The sequence below is a fragment of the Zea mays genome, chromosome 10 (assembly GCF_902167145.1).
Source record: "Zea mays cultivar B73 chromosome 10, Zm-B73-REFERENCE-NAM-5.0, whole genome shotgun sequence".
Taxonomy (NCBI): Eukaryota; Viridiplantae; Streptophyta; class Magnoliopsida; order Poales; family Poaceae; genus Zea; species Zea mays.
In genome coordinates this window covers 134,368,934-134,390,618 of record NC_050105.1, presented here as the reverse complement: position 1 = coordinate 134,390,618, position 21,685 = coordinate 134,368,934, and the positions used below count along the sequence as shown (strand labels likewise).

General features: G+C 46.8%; 1 protein-coding gene and 1 pseudogene across 1 annotated transcript; one reads left to right on the top strand and one right to left on the bottom strand.

The window, feature by feature from the left end:
• Positions 1-2,734: 2,734 nt before the first annotated feature.
• LOC109942932 (UDP-glycosyltransferase 73D1-like) lies at positions 2,735-10,372 on the top strand (annotated as a pseudogene).
• Positions 10,194-19,876, bottom strand: LOC103641859 (cytokinin oxidase11). Its single transcript, XM_008665170.2, has 5 exons — positions 18,868-19,876; positions 18,553-18,680; positions 18,194-18,460; positions 17,790-18,058; positions 10,194-10,753 (listed from the first exon to the last, which is right to left on the bottom strand). Exons 1-5 carry the CDS (start codon positions 19,466-19,468, stop codon positions 10,417-10,419), a joined length of 1,602 nt encoding a protein of 533 aa, XP_008663392.2. The 5' UTR covers positions 19,469-19,876; the 3' UTR covers positions 10,194-10,416.
• Between the last annotated feature and the right edge of the window lie 1,809 nt (positions 19,877-21,685).

Genomic DNA, 21,685 nt, shown 5'->3' with positions numbered 1-21,685 from the left:
TAGTGTTGTGCATGTTAGTCTAAATCTTAATGATTGACTGTGCATTTGGTAATAATAACAATAAGTTTGCAGAATTGTAACCATGAAGCAACTTGTTGTTGCGTGTCTCGCTGGATGTTGAGACTAACCCTTCATGTGAAGGACAAATATGTAGTATTCATGCCACTACATTAATCTAAGTCCAAAGCTCACTGCATAAAACCCCTATCTGTAATGTGCGTAAGATTTCCCAAATAAATCACCACAATAGCATACATTAGCCACAACTGGATGATTGTGGTTGGGGATTTTATCTGTATGCTTTTAGAACATCTCGGCATTAGGGGGAGGAATGCCCATATAGTGTAATGCCTCAATATTCTATTAAACGCACAAAAGCCAAACTGAACCTGTCGTTCGGTGTGTACTCCTGTGTATATGGAGTTTGCCAGAAATCGTTGAGGAGTAACCATATTGGTTTGAATGCTTCTACTTGATGTAGATGTGGATATACCCGGGATTAATATCATATCCACATTTGACTTATTGGTATTTGATCTATTCTCGGGGACGCCTGCGAATATGATCCATCAGCCTTAGTCAAAGCATATGTTCTGATTGCAGATTCACGTGGTCTGTGATAACTCTCCTCCGATTAATTCACCCTGATGGTGATTTGCCTCACTAAGAGGTTCATCTTGATGATGAAATTCCTAGCAATGCGCGCAATATCATTGTGCTGGGAATATGGAACAATGAATCTTTCGTTTTGGGAAATAACGAAGATCATTATTAAATGTGGGAGACAAATATGTCGACACCTATATTGCCTCTCTAGATTGCAAAATGGATCCAAAACAAAGTCCTAGGCATGAGTGCTTTAAGCTCTCTTATCGGGTCATTGATAAATGTAATCGAGGCTGAACCAATAATCGCAAAGTGAAAGTCACGAGCTTGAAGTTCGGACATTATGGGCACTATTGAAATAATGTGTGGTGAATGCGATGGTTCAAGTGGTCTTGTGAGAGATCCATCCCACATATGTGTTGAATAAACACAGTTCCGCTATGTAATATATCTGGCAAATGGCATGAATTATAATATGCAGTTAATAGGATTCTGAAGATCCATCATGAGATCCTAGGAGGATCATATCTTTGAATTATAAATATGCAACATATAAATCTCGTACCGAATAATACATTCCTGACGAATGAGCACTCTCATATATAGAGAGAATATCTCATAGATGAGATTATAGTTCCTTGATGGAACCTTTCCAGAAGAAATAAAGTCTGTGTTAAACACCAAAGTTTGATAATCCCTATAAAGGGATAAAGACCCATACAGACCCGAAAAGGAATAAGATGAGATACCAAAGGACTTGAAGTTCACCGAATAAGCACATGTGCATTCCATGATCTTTACTCATGGTATTTTCCACTAGGTGTGGAATTACGGTATCCTCTAAAGCCCTGATGGTAGAAACCTATAAGGTTTAAGTGTTACTGGCAAAATATCCCCATTGTGCTAGAATGACAGACTATAACGATGTATCTGGTCGATGAAAATCCCTGATGGATTACGATCTTTGATAGACTTTTGTTACACCATCATAGATGTTGCAATGGATGAACGTCTGGAGCGATGTGTCATATTTAAAATATGTACTATTGCAACTATATTATCCCCTAAGTCCTATATAAGGACATGTTACTTGCTTTGCACAACTATGTATAAATTGTGGTGTAAGATAGAAAATGATAGCACCCCAACCTCGTCCATTCTCGTTATTCCAGATGAACAATGAGATATATATCTTGAAGAATATGCTTGAGTTATGAGGGATAACGACTTTGACATATGTCATCGTTAGGGGGAGCGAATGCTTATATTGATCACAATCGTGTGACAATAAATGTCATATTCTATGCCCTGAAGGCGTCAGCTTGATGATCAATATGTGAACCTTTATGGAAGTTTCTATCAAATATGTAGATCTAGTCGATCGAACACCACTAGTCGAAGTGGCTTATTTATGTTGATACGTGCACTTACCTCGTGTATCCTAGAAGTGAGTTGAGGTGAAGTTCCTGAAACAATCTTTGCAAGGATATGCAATCTGTTTGCTAAATCTATATGTGCATATACTTCCAGAAGAAAATATTTTGCCATATTGATACAGTTTTGCAAGGATCAGGGGGAGCACATTTATAAAGTTAGCCTTTGTAGAAGATTCGGTAGAATCTAGATCCCAGAGGATCGAGATCTGTCCCGATGACAGCTGTTGTACTCTTTTTCCCTTAGTGAGTTTTCTTGAAGTTTCTCACATGAGGTTTTTAACGAGGCAACAAAGTGCAATTGCAATTTGTATCACCATGCACTCTTTCTCCATATTTTTCCCACCGGGTTTTTTTTTGGAGTTTTAACGAGGCATGTGTTGGTCGCGGTATTCGCCCAAGGGGGAGTGTTGAGAAACCCTAATGAAGGGTTATGTGGGCAAATACCGAATATAGCCCTGAGGGCTATCGCGTCTCTATATATAGAGCTTGTACCCCTCATATGGAATAGAGATCAGAAAGAGACCAGAGGCCCAACCCTATATACAGTGTCTCGTGTGTTTGCTCTGTCGTGCTTATGGGAAGGGAGATGGGTTCTCTACATCTTCTTGCGCCTCTACTGCTGACGGGAGGGAAGAGAGCGGATCTGGTGATCCGTGGTAACGTAGTTCTCAACAACAACAACTGTGCCGACGATGACCCAGCTCCCGAAGCCTCACTTCGTTGTCATCCCATCGCTAGTCACCAGCCACATATCCCCACGGTGGATATGGGCTGCCTCCTCGTTGGTCGCGGCACGCGGTGATGCGGCGCGCCGGTCTCCATTATCACAACGCTCGCCAGCGCGGAGCTCGTTCAGGGCCGCGTACACCGTGCCGGGCAAGGCTCCTGCCTCCTCGGCGTGCATCACGGTCACCGCGATCCCGTTCCCGGGTGCGCACGCCGTCACGGTGCGTTTTCCTTGCTGTTCTGCGAGTACCTGTACACGCACAGGCCGCAAGAGGCGGTCGAGTCACCGGACGAGCCCGTTCGATGTCCCAGTCCTGCCGCCTTTCGAGTGCAACTGCAAGCTCGCCCGGCAGCAGCTGCCGGTGCACTTTCAGCAGTCGTCTAACATCAAGGATGACATCCTTCGAGGGCAGCGGGAGTTCAACGTGGGCGTGGATGGCTTCGTCGTGAACAGCTTCGAAGAGCTGGAGCCTGGAACACGGCTCGGCCGCGCGGCTCGCGGCGGCCACGGGCAAGGCCGTGCTCACCGTCGGCCCCGTCTCGTTGTGCGGTGCACCTAGCCTATTCGACTCGCGCGCCGGCGCCGAGTCGGATGAAGCGAGGCGGTGCGTGGCGTGGCGTGGGCGTGGCTGGACGCCAAGAAAGCCAATAAGTCCGTCCTTTACGTCAGCTTCGGCAGCGACGAGCGCATGCCACCAGCGCAGCTGATGCAGCTCGGGCTGGCCCTCGTCTGTCTCATGCACCTGGCCTGTGCTCTGGGTCATCAAGGGTGTAGATACTTTGCCCGACGACGTCAACGAGTGGCTACAGCACAACACCGACTCTGATGGCCACTCAGGGAGACAGTGTCTTGTAGAGTTGTAGTTCGCGGGTGGGCGCCGCAGGTCTCCATCCTAGAGCACCAGGCCGCCGGTGGATTTCTGACGCACTGCGGGTGGGGTGGGGTGGGGCTCGACGCTCGGCTGAGAGCGTGGCTGCGGGCATGCCCATATGGCCCACCTGGCCGTTCTTCGCCGAGCAGTTCATGAACGAGAAGCTAGGGATCGGCGTGTCCGTGGGCGCGACAAAGCCCACGAAGACTCTGCTGAACGGTGCCAAAGACGGCAGCGGCGAGGGGGAGGCGGTGGTGGGTGTTGAGAAACCCTAATGAAGGGTTATGTGGGCAAATACCGAATATAGCCCTGAGGGCTATCGCGTCTCTATATATAGAACATGTACCCCTCATATGGAATAGAGATCAGAAAGAGGCCAGAGGCCCAACCCTATATTCAGTGTCTCGTGTGTTTCCTCTGATGTGCTTATGGGAAGGGAGACGGGTCTTCTACAGCTTCTCGCGCCTCTACTGCTGACGGGAGGGAAGGGAGCGGATCTGGTGATCCGTGGTAACGTAGTTCTCAACACGTTATCAGCACGCTCTACCTCGACGTTGCTGCGGATCTGATCTACATCAACTCTCCGTCAAGCCGGCAGGTCCTCCGGCCTAGCCGAACTGTCCTACGCGACAGACTTCGATTCCTCCGTATAATCGAGTGGTAAAAGATCTGGAACTTCTCATCCATTCTTCTTGTGTTGATCTCGTGAATCATGAACACGTGACAAATCAAATGTATGGACCGAGCGTCGGAGCCTCGTCGGGCCTGCGCTCACGCCGAAGGAATACGCCCAGTAGGCGTCGCGTTGGTGCACTCGTACCCCGAGGGCTATGTTCTCTTCCACGCTTACCACGCCCACCAACAGAGACCGGTGATGGCCTGGCGCATGTGGCAGCCTGCATGCTAGCCATGCTTTCAGTGTCATTCTCAGATCTTCCTTTGACCGTGTGAGACGAGCGGCCAACAGCTCCTACGCGAAAAATGGATCTCACTATCTAACAGTTGCCCAGGAGGCGATTGTGCATGCACATGGGGCCTGTGTTCCTTGACCGTGAGTCTGTGAGACCATTTATTTCCTCGCCATTTTGTTTGGATAAGAACAAATCGCATGAATTTGTGAGCAGTTGAGCTAGACCTATTCATGCGGCAGGATCCAACAAAAGAAAAATGCCCGGTCAAAGTGGCTGCCACTTGAGTGCGTTGTGCATGTGCGCGGCGAGTAATAAAAAAACCCGAAATACGTGCGGTTGTGTGCATGTAAATATTGATTTTCGCATGCCATCATATACAAAAAGATGTGCCCATGCACATTTTTAACTATTAAAAAAAGGGGTCGATCAAAGCTACCGTACATGTCGGATGAAACTTTTGTATAATTTTAGTTGGTATGCATGCTTCATATTTTTATTCTATTTATTTCTTGTTGCAAATAACAAGTAGAATAAATAATGTTTTATGTTACAATTTCTACTTTAATAAATTATTTCTCGGAGTAAATAATTAGTAGAAAAATGCATGCTTAAATATGAAAAAAATATTTTTACACCCGATGTGTAAAGATTATGCATTAATATTGGTATTTATTTTTCCTGCTTTATTTCCTGAAGTAAATAGTAGAAAATTATTAAATGCATGTGGAGTATATATTGTGCATACTTAAATCGCTCTAAATATTTATATTATGTTGAGTTTTTGGACTCACCTCGAGTGATTTAATGATATAGTGGGTACTCGGACACGTCGATCAGACTACATTATTAATCAGCTGAGCTATAGCATTGGCTGCGCTCTGGCAATACACGCAATATTTGTGTCGTTCGAACTTGGCTGCGTCATGTGATTGCTATGTGACACTCTTGTTTAGTCGGATCGCTCCGGTTGAGTCATACCGCCATTGCCGAGTCGCGTATTTTTCGCATGCCCTGCAGGCGCTGTCTGTCCCCCGTGATCATCGAGTCACAATTGCGCCTGTTGCGCACATTACATGGACTTATCGTGTACCCCGATTACCGAGCCATAATTGTGCTTGTTGCATTAATTACGAAGGCTGGTTGTGTTGTCGTAGCCCTGATGGCCACACACGCGTTGACACCAGACACTAGAGCTTGTACTTGTGTGGATTGTGGTGGGTTGTTCAAGCCCCTGAAGTCACATTATACGCAACCTTCGTAAATAATTTTGTTTTCACTTTATATTTTGTTTGATTGTGTTTTGTGGTATCGTATATTTATATATATCGCCACGTGGCCATAACACCTATATTAAATCTGGGAAATTAAATCGAAATACAATGAAACACAGATAAGTTAAATCTCTGCTCTCTCTCCTCGTGCATAAAATTTTACCCGAAGTAACCTGAAGAAATTCAATATTAATGCATGAAAGCCTTTTTGGCATAAAAGATATCACAAATTGGGATTTTATTAGTAAGCAAAAAGACCTTACCAAATGATTTAAGATCAGAAATCTTAGTCATACATTGCTTAACCAGATGTTAGCACATTGCTCTCTTTGTCGCTGGATGACATGAAGCAAACTATGAGATAAAAGGACATGTAACCGCTAGCAACACGAAGTTGCGAGTATACCGAGAGGTTATTCTAAGAAAATTTTCACTATGTTGGTGTGAAAACCATAGTGTGTTCCCGTCGAACCACTTTACTCGTTCTATCGAGGACCTCTATGCTTGTGTCGCATACATCTCTCGGAAATGTAAATACTTATAGTCACTGAATTGACTCAAGATAGTCCTTTAACAAGTTTGGTATACACTGTAAGCTAAATGGTAAATGTCGATCCTGAATGGACACATACCTGGGGTTTATGTAGCCGAACTACACTGAATTCCACACTTTGGCATGCTTACCATTATCTACCTCTGATCTACCAGAAGTGAGAAGAGTAGACAAATAACTATGAAATCCCACATCACAACAGAGCTTGAAGCTAAATTAGACATTAACATGTCCTTGGTCCTCGGAGCCAGAAGAGTCATATGTCTTGACCACTTGACTACTAGTGATGATAATTTGTGATAGAAATATGAAGATCTTGTAGAGACCTGTTGTATCCTCTCTACTCCTGATGATTTCTTCGTATGAGAGCAATAATATCTGTTGTTGAAGATGGATCCTAGGCGGATACCAGCATTGTTTCGTCCTTGCCAAGCAGTTATCATCATTTGCTTCATCAAAAGCTAGTTATATGGTGATTTTTCCTAGATAAAAAAATGAATTCTTGGCCTTGTCTGTTCTATTCTAAAGCTTCTCTTTTTGCCGAACAACGAAGAGATCGAAATAATGCTTTATAGAACAAATTGGTATATAATATGAGGAGAAATGTTTGCCCTGCTGGCAGCATCACAATTTATTAACTATTGTTATATATTCTCTCTCAAAATTATAATATCTAAAAATGTTGCATAAATTGATACCCAATTTCAGATCGGTATGAGTAATTGGGTAAACAATGGGCAATAATAAAACGAGTTGGACTATACATCTCTGCATATAAAAATCTCTGCTTGGCAGCATTGGCATGATGTCGTGCACTTTACTACCAATATAAACACATTTTCCTATGTGCCTCAAAGCACAATGCAACCAGTGAATGTCTTTGTGAGCGTTAGACCCTGATGGTCATTTTACTTGTTGATATAAAGTCAACTAATGGCTCCAAATGACGAATGGTATTCACGAGCCCCTGAAGAAGCCTTATGGATAAAATAGTGTTGTGCATGTTAGTCTAAATCTTAATGATTGACTATGCATTTGGTAGTAATAACAATAAGTTTGCAGAATTGTAACCATGAAGCAACTTGTTGTTGCGTGTCTCGCTGGATGTTGAGACTAACCCTTCATGTTGAAGGACAAATATGTAGTATTCATGCCACTACATTAATCTAAGTCCAAAGCTCACTGCATAAAACCCCTATCTGTAATGTGCGTAAGATTTCCCAAATCAATCACCACAATAGCATACATTGGCCACAAACTAGATGATTGTGGTTGGGGATTTTATCTGTATGTTTTTAGAACATCTCGGTATTAGGGGGAGGAATGTTCATATAGTGTAATGCCTCAATATTCTATTAAACGCACAAAAGCCAATCTGAACCCGTCGTTCGGAGTGTACTCCTGTGTATATGGAGTTTGCCAGAAATCGTTGAGGAGTAACCATATTGGTTTGAATGCTTCTACCTGATGTAGATGTGGATATACCCGGGATTAATATCATATCCACATTTGACTTATTGGCATTTGATCTATTCTCGGGGACGCCTGCGAATATGATCTATTGGCCTTAGTCAAAGCATATGTTCTGATTGCAGATTCACGTGGTCTGTAATAACTCTCCTCCGATGAACTCGCCCTGCTGGTGATTTGCCTCACGAAGAGGTTCATCTTGATGATGAAGTTCCTAGCAATGCGCGCAATATCATTGTGCTGGGAATATGGAACAATGAATCTTTCGTTTTGGGAAATGACGGAGATCATTATTAAATGTGGGAGACAAATGTGTCGACACCTATCTTGCCTCTATAGATTGCAAAGGGATCCAAAACAAAGTCCTAGGCATGAGTGCTTTAAGCTCTCTTATCGGGTCATTGATAAATGCAATCGAGGCTGAACCAATAATCGCAAAATGAAAGTCACGAGCTTGAAGTTCGGACATTTATGGGCACTATTGAAATAATGTGTGGTGAATGCGATGGTTCAAGTGGTCTTGTGAGAGACCCATCCCACGTATGTGTTGAATAAACACTGTTCCGCTATATAATATATCTGGCAAATGGCATGAATTAAATTATGCAGTTAATAGGATTCTGAAGATCCGTCATGAGATCCTAGGAGGATCCATATCTTTGAATTATAAATATGCAACATATAAATCTCATACCGAATAATACATTCCTGACGAATGAACACTCTTCTATATAGAGAGAATATCTCCTAGATGAGATTATAGTTCCTTGATGGAACCTTTCCAGAAGAAATAAAGTCTGTGTTGAACACCAAAGTTTGATAATCCCTATAAAGGGATAAAGACCCATATAGACCCGAAAAGGAATAAGATGAGGTACCAAAGGACATGAAGTTCACCGAATAAGCACATGTGCATTCCACGAGTTTTACTCATGGTATTTTCCACTTGATGTGGAATTACGGTATCCTCTAAAGCCCCGATGGCAGAAACCTATAAGGTTTAGGTGTTACTGGCAAAATATCCCCATTGTGCCAGAATGATAGACTATAACGATGTATCTGATCGATAAAAAATCCCTGATGGATTACGATCTTTGATGGACTTTTGTTTCACCATCATAGATGTTGCAATGGATGAACGCCTGGAGCGATGTGTCATATTTAGAATATGTACTGTTGCAACTATATTATCCCCTAAGTCCTATATAAGGACATGTTACTTGCTTTGCATAACTATGTATAAATTGTGGTGTAAGATAGAAAATGATAGCACCCCAACCTCATCCATTCTCGTTATTCCAGATGAACAATGAGATATATATCTTGAAGAATATGCTTGAGTTATGAGGGATAACGACTTTGACATATGTCATCGTCAGGGGGAGCGAATGCTTATATTGATCACAATCGTGTGACAATAAATGTCATATTTTATGCCCTGAAGGCGTCAGCTTGATGATCAATATGTGAACCTTATGGAAGTTTCTATCAAATATGTAGATCTAGTCGATTGAACACCACTAGTCGAAGTGGCTTATTTATGTTGATACGTGCACTTACCTCGTGTATCCTAGAAGTGAGTTGAGGTGAAGTTCCTGAAATAATCCTTTGCAAGGATATACAATCTGTTTGCTAAATCTATATGTGCATATACTTCCAGAAGAAAATATTTTGCCATATTGATATAGTTTTGCAAGGATCAGGGGGAGCACATTTCTAAAGTTAGCCTTTATAGAAGATTCGGTAGAATCTAGATCCCAGAGGATCAAAATCTGTCCTGATGACAGCTGTTGTACTCTTTTTCCCTTGGTGAGTTTTCTTGAAGTTTCTCACATGAGGTTTTTAACGAGGCAACAAAGTGCAAATGCAACTTGTATCACCATGCACTCTTTCTCCATATTTTTTCCACTGGGTTTTTTGGAGTTTTAACGAGGCATGTGTTGGTCGCGGTATTCGCCCAAGGGGGAGTGTTGAGAAACCCTAATGAAGGGTTATGTGGGCAAATACCGAATATAGCCCTGAGGGCTATCGCGTCTCTATATATAGAACATGTACCCCTCATATGGAATAGAGATCAGAAAGAGGCCAGATGCCCAACCCTATATTCAGTGTCTCGTGTGTTTCCTCTGATGTGCTTATGGGAAGGGAGACGGGTCTTCTACAGCTTCTCGCGCCTCTACTGCTGACGGGAGGGAAGGGAGCGGATCTGGTGATCCGTGGTAACGTAGTTCTCAACAGTGGGAACAGAGCAGGTGAAGATGGCCCTAAACAAGCTCATGGATGGAGGAGCCGACGGGGAGGATCGGAGGAGAAAGGCCCAGGAGCTGAATGCCAAAGGCAAAGCTGCTTTGGAGAATGGGAGGATCGTCGTATATGAATCTGGAGAATGGAGGATCGTCGTATATGCCAAAGGCCCTAAACAAAATACCTATGAATTCCGCCTGGATAACAATGTCTCATCTAAAACTAGCATCATTCATCGGGCTACTCATCAGCTTAGCTACTTACTTCCTCAGCTAAGTACCTGTACCTGAGTGGGAACCATAGCCCACCAGGCCACCACCAACACCGTCACACCGAGCTCGCGGTCGCGGAGTCCGTCCACGGGAAAATCCCCTGGCCCGGCCCAAGCACGTGCGAGGGATCGAAGCGGGCCTTCCGGGCCACGAACCGGTCCCAGCTCGCCCCGAAGTGGTCGCGCCAGTGCGCCGGCGACGGCTGCCGGGCCAGGTACTGCTTGGCGCCGAGGCGCCGGCAGGCCTCGTCGGCAAGCCGGCGGTGCTGCTCCAGGATCCCCTCCACGCAGGCGCGGCCGCACCGCGCCGGGTCCGTCGACCGGAGCACGCTGAAGACGTACATCACCCCGTCCGGCGCCGCCGGAACCACCGCCGACGTGTTGCCGTCCCACCTGAAACATTGCAGCGAGCGCGCGCACCAAGCGAAGATCAGCACTGGGCAGGCCAGGATGACGGCACAGTAGCAGCTCCGACGAGTCATAAAGCCATGAAGGAAGCTCCCTGGTCCCAGTACAGTGTATGCAGCATCGCTATAATGATGATAATGCCATTGACGGTGATGCTTAAATGTGATCCCTACAACGCCTTCTTAAAATGGCAAAGAGGAGCCAGGTTCTAAGGCTAGCCGCAGTGAATGACTAGAACCGGTACGCTACGCGGATAGAGTTAACGCGAGTGCTGCAGCCGTGTACTGGGACTGGTACGCTAAGGCAAGCAAGCAAATCGGAAACTTTAAATGTAGAGTTGCAGCAACGTCTACTGCATACGTCTGCTCCGTGCACCAGGAGAGAGGCGGGGCCGGAGACAGCAAAGGTTGTGGGACCCGAGGCGGGGCACCAGGAGAGAGAAATAATAGAATATATGGTATAGAGTAAACATGAGTGCAGAGGATTGTGATATAGAGTAAAGAATTTTGCTGACCATGACAGAATATTCTTTTTAGGGTAGAAATTTAGAGTAGTATGAGTGCGGATAGCCTAAAGGCGTGATAGCTCGCTCCCGCGACAGGACAGAGGATAGAGACATTTGGACGAGACGGACAATACATACCACTTTTATTATCGGCAAATACGGTTGATCATTTACTTATTTTTCATATGTCCGATTCGAAACATTTGTAAAATACATGGTCTGGTAAGGGTTGTGTATAAAATAAGAATGAGTGATGTTGGCTAAATAACGAATAACGTAATATGTATAGTATTTTATTTTTTGAGACACGCGAACAAACTTTTTCTGTGTGTTCGATATAAAAAAATCGTATTCTAGAATTAGTATAGGTCGTATTTTAATACTGTGACGAGACCTTTTCCTGTGCGCCAGTTATAAAAAATATACAGAATACGAAGTCCGGTAACACTGTTTATATAAAGTACCGAATTTAGAGAATATATTGTTCAAGACGAAGAATATATATAAAATAAAATATTAAAGTGTGCTATAAAGAATAGAAAATATTTGTTTATTGGATGAAATTTGAGGAGTTTCATGGAGACAGCCTGTTGTCTGGGAAAGGCAGAACAACATCTGTTCAGCTTCTGCACCCGGATCGTCAGCTTTTAGGAAATAGGAGAGAACCTATTTGACCAGCAGAAAAGTAGGCTGTACTACTGTACAAGCATCCTCTGCTAGTCTGATCAAGCCTGCGAATGTGACAACCCTCTGGACAAGGCCTGCTAATCCCGAGTTCTGAACCTCACGAGCGCTTTCTTTCTAGCAGAGTCGGGCTTGAACGTGGCCGAAAAAGGACGTGGACACCCTAGGGTGCCACCAATGCACCTATAGAACACAAGGCCTGCGTCACGAAAGCACGAATGGAAGCACGCTTCGCCAACCCGGCATGAGGCCCGACCTAGTCCGTTTTGAGCGGGTCCGTGCCAGTCCGGCCTTGATAGGCCTTAATAGGCGTGCCGGGCTCGTGCACAATATACAGCACGTTGGGCTAGCACGGCACGACCCGGTTTATAGACCAGGCCCGGTTAGAGCCCGTAATTGCTAGCAGGCCAGCAGCGCCACAGCCCGCACTACCGCAGCCCACTCGCGAGTCGCGATCGCGGATCAGCTTAAACACGCAGCCCCCCAGTCGGCCAGCCTCCAGTCCCCCACACGTCTCTTCCCCGAAACCCTAAATCCCTAACCCTAAATCCATAACCCTAAATCCCCACATGTCTCTCTGTCTCCTCTAGTCCTATGCAAGGATCTGTCTCCGTCTCTTTCTCCTCTCAGTCTTCTTCCGCGCCTCTCCGTGGATCCTTCTCCATCATCGGCTTACCGCCTGACCGTGGCGCCGTGCCTCTCCGTGGACCCTGTCGGAGGGAAAATCATCTGACCGGGTGGCGGAATGCACCCGCCCTAATCCTAAGATGAGGAGGGAGCCTAAGCGCTTGCCTGTTTGGTGAATTCTGGATGAACACAATAACACTCGAGAGATTATAGTGGTTCAGGCCGCTAGAGCGTAATACCCTACCTCCACTGTCTGTAAGTTGTATTGATTGTGTCCTTGTAACGTTGTGTCCCCTCCCTTTTATAGTTTAAGGGAGGTACATACAAGGATGCTGAGCTCCGACATGCGGGCTCAGGGGCATAATGGAAGGAATACATTATGTGAATAATTAATGCCGATAGCACACAAAGAGTAGAGGCGTATAGGCGGAGCCGTTCAGATTCCCTCCGCCTTGATAACGCATGAGTAATCAGCGGGAGTCATGATGACTGCAGTCCATGCAGCATTGATAGGCAGTGACCCTTTTCTTGGAAACACACGAGTAATGGTGAGTCATTGTCCATGCTATGGTAACGTGTGAGTAATATCACGACCCACGCAGCGTGGACTGGGCACGCCGCCTGTCACTGGAACGGACAGACGCACGCCTTATCCGTAACGAATACAAAGACGCGCATAGCCCAGAGGCTTCAGGCCAGATTCCGCTCGTTGGCTTACGCCGCGCGCAGTAGGCCACATGGCAGCATTGGGTCTCCGCCTGGGTGAGGAGCAGGAGTGTATGTGATAAGGTCCGGATCCTACCAGATCAGGTCTGGACACGTGTCGGCACCGGACCCCTGCCTGGGTCCTGATTAAGGCTCGGGTATGCTCTGTCTTGGAATCCCTGGGACCCCACTGTGGGCGTCCTGGACCCCATACAGGGGGGTCCGGATCCCATTACAGGGGTCTGGTTCGCAGACGTGGAGCTCCTGGACCAAACTTGGAGGCCCGAACTGTATATACAGGGGTCCGGCACCTTCCCATGGGGGCCCGGACTCACTGGTGATGCTCAGAGTATGTCACTTTCTCTGGACACCTGGCGGCACCGGACCCACCCATGTGGTTGGGTCAGGTGTTGTTGCTAGCCTAGAGTAGTCGCCCGAGGCTGGGGCGAGTCATGGCCTGGTCCCACATACAACTCTTTTACCACACGACTAAAAATAGCCGCGCGGGTACTGCGTTTATACAGCAGTAAGGGGTACCCTAGTTTCAGGGTACCGACAGACCCGTCTCCGCCGCACGCTCGCACCTCTACACGATATCTATCTCTCTGTCTCCTCTAGTCCTCTGCAAGGATCTGTCTACTCTCCGTCTTCTTTCGCGTCTCTTTTGTGGGCCATCGTCGACGAAATCGGTGCTCTGACAGACTGGCTTCATTCCTAAGCCGCGTAGGTAACACCTCCTCCTCACGACCTCACCTGATGTATGGATCTGTTGTAGCCTTGTAGGTAACACCTCCATCTTCTTCTTCTGCGTCACTTTTGTTTGTAGGCCGTGAGGAACCGACGCGCCGGCGATGGGGGACGGTGGTGGTGACATTAGTCACTCCATCAACCACGATTTGAGGCTACCGGGAGATTCTGGAGTCCCTGAGAGCCGTGCTACTGCCACTACTGACCATGGTAGTGGCGGTGGTAGCAGTGCTGCAGCTCCTATCGACCTCGCCGTTGGGGAATCTAGCACTGGCCAAGGCGCAGAAGCTCCTGCGGAGGTTGGTTAGGGCTCCAGCGACCGCAAGAGGTGTAACACCTCAAAGGTATGGGATGACTTTGAGCCTGTGTACACGATTAAGAACGGCAATAGGGTAAGGACTGGTGGGAAGTGTCACTGGTGCAAAGTAACTTTGTCTGCTGTGTCTTCTAGTGGTACTGGCCATTTGCTTAGGCATCAACGTGATTGCAAAGTAAAAAATGCTAGGATGGGCAAGCAGTCCATGATGAAGTTCAACCCTGATGGTTCTGTTCGTAATTTTGATTATTTTCCCCATCGTGCTAGACCTGATCTATTAACAGAGGCTCATTGGTATGTGGCTGAAAAGGTTCTAGAATTTTTGGAATTGTTCTATGATGCAATTGTATCCTTTCTGGTGTTTATTATCCCACATCTCCTCTGATATTGCATAACATACTTGATATTGCTAAACATTTAAATGAGTATGACAATGATCACTTGCCTAGAAATGCTATTTTTCCTATGAAGTCTAAATTCCTTAAGTACTAGAGGGATATTCCAATGTTATATGCTTTTGCTTTCATATTGGACCCTAGAGCAAAGATTAGAGGTTTTCATAATATTCCGAGGAAATTATCTGGTCTCACTGGTACTGACTACTCAAATTTCTATTCTAATGTGAGATCTGAACTGACCGTAATGTTTACCAAATATGATGCTAAGTTTGGTGCAGTTAAACTACAGAGGACCACTCCTACAACATCTATTACTGGTAAGAGGAAACAACAATGGAGCTGGATCCATGGATCTGAAAATGAGTATACTCCTCTTGTCTAGGGGAACATCAGCATCTGAATTGCTACAGGCAGCAAGATCTGGTGCATGCATAAGTTCTGTAGACTCAGAACTGTCCACCTACCTTGACAGTGTCACTCTTCAGAAGTTTGAGGATGATTTCAACCTCTTAATAAACTTGTGGCATGAGCATAAACTAACCTTTCCTGTTCTCTCAATATTAGCTAGAGATGTTATTTCAGTTCCTGTTTCAACAGTATCTTCTGAGTCTGCTTTCAGTCTTTGTGGCAGGATCATCGAGGAACGACTGCGGCGATTAGCCCTAGAGATGGTTGAGATGCTCCTTTGCATCAAGGACTGGGAGCTAGGTGATGCAAGAGCTCAACACTCTGCCCAGGACAAAGAATTAGAAGATGCATTTGAAGGACTGTATCTTGATGAGGTGGAGCAACCTAAGACTTAGGGTCTTAGGACTGTATCTATAATTCTGTATCATGTATCTTCATGTTTCATCCATGTAATATGTAGTCATCAACAACGAACAATATATATGAGCTGGGACTGTACTCTTTTTCTTTCTAGGGTTTTCTCACGAGATGTGAGTTTTTACCTAGAAAGGTTTTTAACAAGGCAGTCATTGCACAAACAGCTCTTTTAATTACAATTTATATTGAATTCTATATTTCTTTGTGTGCTTGCGCTGTCTGTTGTCTGCTGTCTTCTATAGTGCGCTGTCTGTTGTCTTTTATAGTGCTGTTCTATAAAAACGGGCTCGGGCCGGCACGACCCTATTTCCATACCGGGCTATCCGGGTTAGCCCGTCACGTTTAGGCTCGAGCCGTGCCAGACTCGTTTAGGATTTAAAGCCCGTGGATCATTAAGGTCCGACCCGGTTTGCTTGACGTGTCTGACGGGTCGTGCCTTAAATGGGCGAGGCTTCACCGGGCCCCAACAGCCCGTTTGGCCTCTAAATGCACCATATTGGCAGTTGGCAGTGGCACTGCCCAGAAGAATACTCTCGCGACTTGCCGCAGTGGCTAGGTACTAGGTAGCAAGGCCATGCGCCCATGCCACTGCACACACACAGCTCACGGCGTCACACTGTTTACACGTCACACCAACTGGGCAACCAAGCGCTGCGGCTTGCAAAAGGTAGCAGGATAGGAGACTCCCAAAGCTAGGGTAGATGTGGACAGCCGAGTCCTGTATGTGATATAGGGACTCTTTGAGCTTTGAAATCTTTACAGATCATCGTTAGCAGCCAAAACTATTCGTAGGGATTTTAAACAATCTAGCTAAAATGTCAGCTAACATTTAGCTAGTCTCCCAAGTCCCAACTCACGGTTAGTAAGCTGGGTTTGAACAACTAAAATCAGCTAAAATTTAGTAAAAGATAGTATTACTCATCCTTTCAACGAGGCTCATACAAAGACACTATTAAAAACTAGTAGTATTTAGCTCCAAACAGTCCTAGCTAATAGTTAGTTGATCTACTCTAGCTAACAATTTATTACTAGCCAACTTTTAGCTCTAGGGCTTTAAAAAATGTCCATAGTAACTTGTAAGCAGAAAGGCTCATGAGGCTTGGGACGAAAAGGTGCTGTCCTGCTGGGGAAGGACGCGGCGTATGATGTGACCGCTACGAGGCCCCTGTGGCTGTGAGAGAATCGGAGAGATGCCATGGCAATGGCATTGTCACAATTGGGCCAACATGTTGCCTGGTGTTGGCAGGCCATTTCTGAGAGGATAACGACGTGCCAAGAGTACGGAATGTGATAATATAGGATATTACTCGTTCCGTATTTGTTTTTTATATTTTTATCTTTAAATTTAAATCAGATACGGATATTTTTATTGAGTTATATGAGATGGGATTTAAATTGACATCGATGTCTTAAATATCCAACTTTGAGTATACGGATACAGATCGGTACTGAATAATCAGGCTTAAATACATATTGGATTTGAGACCTTTTAGACGGATCGAATCCGAATACAAACGGATAATATTCACACCATTTATATCCCTAGCTAAGAGGAAAGAGTGAAGTAAAAAAAAGAGAAAAAGGTTCCGTCCTAGCTTAGAAAATTTTGGTGGAATCGGTAAATTAAATAATTATATACTTAAAAAATCATATAGCTAGTTGTAACATTTAGAAGACATTTAAGTAAGCTATTTTATTTATTAGCTGGATAATATATGTATTAAATTATTTAAATTTATATTATAAACTATAGCTCCACGCTACAATCATGTAGGAGTGCTAAATACCCCGTAAAGGTAACCCAAAACCTTACGCTAGGCACGCGCAGTTTGCAGTTGATGATGTGCAAACTGCCGTTTTCATAAATAACACAGAACAGAAAAGGCACGCGCTTTTGTCTCAAATTTGTAATTAGGAATACTCTACTCTGAGATTCCCTGCGGGTGAAAAGGCGATCACGCTAAGCCATCCAGACGACTTTTTATTAGGCAAATATTGCAGATTAATACTATTGTGATGTGGAAGGGACCCCTCTTTATCTACCAGCACGAGCAACTTCTTTCATGAACGAATACTCTACTGTACTGTATAGCACGATGAACACCTTTTATTCATGGCTAAGCTATCCTTAATAAGCCACTAACTAGTTCATGCATGCAACCGAACGTGCCTTTTTTTAAAAAAAAGGGGGAAAAGAGTGGATGTTGGTCACACCTGTTAGCGAGGAGGGGGTAGACGAGGACGGGCCCCTCGAACTCGAAGTCTCCCTGCGTGATGGTGTCCATGAGCAGGTCCTTGAAGCGCGCGACGCCATGCCTGGGCACGAAGAGGTTGAGCCAGGGGTGCGGCACGTCCCAGAGGCCCCGGCTCCTGAGGCTCTCCTCCTCCATCCGCACCCTGTTGAGGAAATCCAGGTAGGCCACCTGCACGCTGTACGCGTGGGGCCTCAGATAGCTCAGCTGCCCCGAGACCAGGTCCACAACCTGCAGAGGAAAATTCGGAGGCCACAAGCCCGCCGGTCGTCAACAATGGCCCTTCGCGCGGTTTACTGTTGACGACGCTAACGCGACTGGTTGCTGTTGCTGGTAGGAGTGGTATGTAGCTGTTGAGAGACTGACGTGATCAGCGGCGGAGTCTTGCTGTTGGAATTCATGCACTGCGAACTCGATGCAGTAGTAGTGGACCTTGTTGCTGCCGGCGCCGGAGGCGAAGTCCGGGCTGAAGTCGACCTGGGCGGGGAAGGCGACGGAGGAGCTGCGGAGGGACTGCTCGTTCAGGACCACGAACCCCTCCACGTAGTCCACCAGCTCCGGCATTGAGACCAGCAGCTCCTGGTCCTTGGTGAAGGTCTCGAAGCTGTCGTAGAAGGCCCTCACCCATCTCACCTAGTGATCAGTACCGCGACCAGAGGGAATGAACTAATTATCGCGACCAAGCTGTCGTAGAAGGCGTGTGCATGCATGTGTGTGTAGTGTACCTTGGGCGGAGCAAGTTGCAGCGGGATCCTTGCCCTGGTTATGATACCGAACTGGCCGAGCCCACCAAGAACGGCGAAGAAAAGCTCCGGGCTCTGGGTGGGCGAGCATGTCACCACCTCCCCTGTGCCTGCAACCGACGGGACAAACAACACATAAACAACAGAAAAGGAACAAAGGAAGCTTTCTTAGTTTCTTTCTTCTTCCACCAAAGAAAGCTAGAAAAGAGACCAATCAGGCGGGTGGCAGATGGTGCACACGTACGCGAGCAGCGAGGCCGTGCGCAAGTGCGTATACGTCCGGCATAGCGTAGGTACCTGTGACCACCTCCAGCTGCAGCACGTTGCTGATCTGCGGGCCGTGCTTGAACGCCTGCCCGCTGATGCCGCCGTTCGACAGCGTCCCGCCCACGGTCAGGTACAGGTAGTCCGTCCACGACCGCGGCGCCAGCCCGGCCCTCAGGCACTCCTCCAGCACCTCCACCCACAGCGCGCCGGCGCCCACGTCCGCGTACGCCGCGCCGCCGTCCCCGTCCCCGTCCCCGTCCCCGCGCCGCACCACCTCCACGAGGCGCGGCAGGGCGCGCGTCTCCACCACAATGCCGCCGCGCGCCTGGGCCTGCCCGTGCAGCGAGTGCCCCGCGCCACGCGCCGCCACGGCCGCCTTCGGGCGGCGGTCCGGCCCCGCGGAGGACAGCGCGCTCAGGAGCCGCGCGATGTCGGCGGGGGACCCGGGCTGCATCACCGCGACGGGCGCATCGGAGACCACGGCGCCGAAGTCGTGCGCCGCGGAGGGCGTCGGATCCTGGAGCGCCACGGAGCCCAGCACGTCGGAGGGGCTCTGTATGAAGTTCGCCGAGGAGCAGAGCAGTAGCGCCACGGTGGCAGCGTACATGTACAGCACCTTGTTCAGCTCCATGTGGCTAGGCTAGCAGTAGCTTGGAGTTGGAGAGTTCACAGGGGCAGTATGCGCATTTGGTTGCCGCTTGCCGGTGGTCGGGACCAAGCTAGACGTACGGGAGAATAAGGTGGCGACGTCCCAGTCAAGATCGATCCCTGGGTTCCCACAAGAACTGTGGACGGATGGAACAGGGAGGGAGAAGCAACGGAGATAAGAGGCGTGACGGGGCAAAGACATGAAGCTCGCCGAGGAGTGCGTTTATTTACACATAGCCGGTGACCGGTGTCGTCGCTGCCGAGGCCGGGCCCCAAGAATCTAATGGAAACCGGGGTCGGAGTACGCGGGCCCGCGTTTTACTTGGCTTCGCAATTCCGTGGTGATCGCTGATCTGGGGATATACTAAACAAGAAACATGTCTATATTGGACGAGTGCCATGGAATAATCATTAGATACACTGATGCTGATGCTCCGCCTCCTGCACGCTACTGGAATAGTAGTATTGAATATTTGAATAAGTAAACAGCTAAATTTCATACACCGTGTTTTTAGGGTACATTTGGTTGAGGAGCAGAGAGGAATGGAACGACTCTATTCTTATTTTTTTCATATTTGGTTTCCAACAGAGGAGAGCAGAGTGACTCTTGGAATATATATATGACAAATATTTAAATGCTCTCGCTCCACCAAAACGACGGAATGCGAGTGCTCTCGCGGACGTGAGCGCTCTCCTCCCTCTATTCTACTTCACACTCATATGGCTCTCCAACCAAACAACGAACGTAGCGGTTCCACTCTATTCAACCCTTGAACCAAACAAAAAATGGAGCGGTTCCGTTCTGCTCACCAAACACAGAATAAAATGGCTCAATTTCTAGAAACGGAAATGGAGCCGCTCCATTCCAGTTGACTCCTCAATCAAACGCACCCTTAATTTCCGCGGAGACCAGAACTAGACTAGTCTCTTCTTCGCTCATGGTAGCTGTTGAGAAACCCTAATGAAGGGTTATGTGGGCAAATACCGAATATGCCCCTGAGGGCGATCACGTCTCTATATATAGAACATGTACCCCCTCACATGGGATAGAGATCAGAAAGAGGCCAGAGGCCCAACCCTATATCATGTGTCTCGTGTGTTTCCACTGTCGTGCTTATGGGAAGGGAGACGGGTTCTCTACAGCTTCTTGCGCCTCTACTGCTGACGGGAGGGAAGGGAGCGGATCTGGTGATCCGTGGTAACGTAGTTCTCAACACGTTATCAGCACTCTCTACCTCGACGTTGCTGCGGCGAGATCAGATCTGCATCAACTCTCTGTCAAGTCGACAGGTCCCCGGCCTAGCCGAACTCTCCTACGCGAGAGACTTCGATTTTTCCTCTACGAAATAGATCGGTATGTTTAATGTTCTTGATACGGACTGTGATCCATGCACGATAAACTACCATCGCCGATGTGCTTCTACGCACGTGCCAGCTAGCCCACGTCGGATGATGTGCCTGTGTCGTGGTCGTTCATGCCCACGCGCCAGAAGTCGCGCACGTCTGCTAGAGGAACCCGTTCTGCCTGGCCGATGCGTTTCCCACCATCGCGTACCAGACCCGCTTCGCGCTCCGTACTGGCCCTTGCAGCTTGATCCGTTGCAATAGCGAAAGAGGAGAGGCTGTTAAGCTTCTGGTCAAAGCGGCACATAAAAAGAGGAGTCAAACCAAAAAAAGAAAAGAAAGGGTCGTGCGGGCATGCTTGCATGCGTTCAGAAGCGTTTTGCAATTGGATGGCCTATGTGATTGCATGCGTTCAACAAACGCGTTTTGGTGTATTTTTCTAAGCGCACACGATTAAACTACCAGAAAATAAACGGAAAGAATAAAACATTTTATGTTTCAGATTCCACTTTAATTAATTATTTCCAGCAGTAAATAATTAGTAGAAAAGTACATGTTTAAATACAGAAATACTTTTTACACCTGACGTGTTATGCTCATGCAATAATTTTGGTGTTTATTTTTCTGCTTTTATTTCTCGTAGCAAATATTTAGTAGATAATTATTAAAATGCATGTAAAATCTATATTATACATAATTAAATCGCTCTAAATCTCTATTAACTATTAAGAGAGGAGTGTAGACTGCCCCCGCCTCCCTACCCTGTCCGCCCACAAACGCAATATTTTCGCATCGCGCCTCTTCCGCCTCCGCCATTTTCGCCGCCGCGCCCTCGACACCACCTCCCAGTGACATC